This window comes from Poecilia reticulata, linkage group LG1 (assembly GCF_000633615.1).
Source record: "Poecilia reticulata strain Guanapo linkage group LG1, Guppy_female_1.0+MT, whole genome shotgun sequence".
NCBI lineage: Eukaryota > Metazoa > Chordata > Actinopteri > Cyprinodontiformes > Poeciliidae > Poecilia > Poecilia reticulata.
Window position 1 is genome coordinate 14,174,197 of NC_024331.1, and position 1,450 is coordinate 14,175,646.

A 1,450-nucleotide genomic window follows, 5' to 3' on the forward strand; every position below is an offset into this window, starting at 1 on the left:
TATACACATATATATTTTTGCCTTTCAGTGGCTGTTCATCCTGGTGACCGGCTGCTGCATCCAGAGAAGAAAAAGTCTCGAGGAGAAAAAGACGGTGAAGATCAGCTGGACTCGGCTCTTCTCAACAGTAAGAAGTGGTTCAGAAATTGCGCAAATTTTGTTTTAGTGCATTTTGTCTTTTGGTCCTGCTTGAATGACGGTTGTTTGTTGCAGTCCAATGCGAGTGGCAAGCATGTGAGATCATGGCAGAACTGGTGGAAGGACTGCAGAGCATCCTCTCCTTGGGTCACCCGAGGAACCGGGCGTTTCCAGTTTTCCTCACTCCGACGTTGCGAAACATCATCATCAGTATTTCACGCCTGCCTCTGGTCAACAGCTACACCAGAGTCCCTCCACTGGTTGGTGTCTGAAAGGAAGAAAACAAGTCTTGCAGCTTAGATGCATAACGGGATATCGTGTTTTGTTTGAGACCGGGCGTTTTCTGTCACCGCCCGTAGACTTGACAACTTCAAATAACGCCTGAAAACTCATTTTTATTCTTTGGCATTTACATAAAGCCTAATATTGTAATTAACCTGTCCTATTTTTTTTTTTAGTTAGTTGTTTTGTTTTCTTATGTGTTTTATCAGTAGTTTTAACATACTGTGCAGCACTTTGGTTTTAAATAAATTGACATTGTTCTAATGATGTGCGCTCATGTTCAGGTTTGGAAACTGGGCTGGTCCCCACAACCAGGTGGAGAATTTGGCACGACGCTGCCTGAGATCCCTGTGGACTTCCTGCAGGAAAAGGACGTCTTCAGGGAATTCCTTTACCGCATCAACACATTGGGTACAGATATGCATAGTTACAATTAACGGGATATATAGGGCTTTCCAAAAATGATGACTCAATTTTTACTTTAAGGTTAATTTAAAAAAACATTAATGTGCATTTTGTAATTAACCTGGGATTTTTCTTCAGGCTGGAGCAGTAGGACTCAGTTTGAGGAAACCTGGGCCACTCTGCTGGGGGTGCTGGTCACCCAACCAATCACAATGGATCAGGAGGAAGAGACTCAGCAAGAGGTATATGCAGCTGGAAGCAAGAACTTTTCTCTTTTAAGCAGTAATGTATAGAAAGGAGGCCAATTTAATGGGAATGACAACCGCAGAGTTGTGCTTTGTATTGATGTGGTTTGATATGCCTAAATTTACCAGTGGTGGAGAAAGTACTCAAAAAATGTACTTAAGTAAAAGTACAAATACACAGACACAAATGTACTCAAGTAAAAGTAAAGCTACCACATTAGCATTTGTACTTAAGTAAAAGTAAAAAAGTACTGGCTTTTAAAAATACTTAAGTATTAAAAGTAAAAGTGCTTGCTGAATGGATTACCTAATCGCTAATATCATTAAGTGTCCCGATCATATTTAATTTTAATAGATTAGAAAACAACCTGCTGAATACT

General features: G+C 40.3%; 1 protein-coding gene across 7 annotated transcripts in view; it reads left to right on the forward strand.

Moving 5' to 3' along the window:
* The window catches only part of htt (huntingtin), a 42,838-nt gene that overhangs the window by 24,953 nt on the left and 16,435 nt on the right, over window positions 1–1,450 (forward strand). For all 7 annotated transcript variants that reach the window (XM_017304694.1, XM_017304689.1, XM_008408507.2 and 4 more), the window contains 4 exons: window positions 29–127; window positions 214–398; window positions 705–831; window positions 964–1,067. In XM_017304694.1, coding sequence (XP_017160183.1) covers window positions 29–127; window positions 214–398; window positions 705–831; window positions 964–1,067 — 515 coding nt within the window. The remainder of the gene's footprint in view (window positions 1–28; window positions 128–213; window positions 399–704; window positions 832–963; window positions 1,068–1,450) is intronic.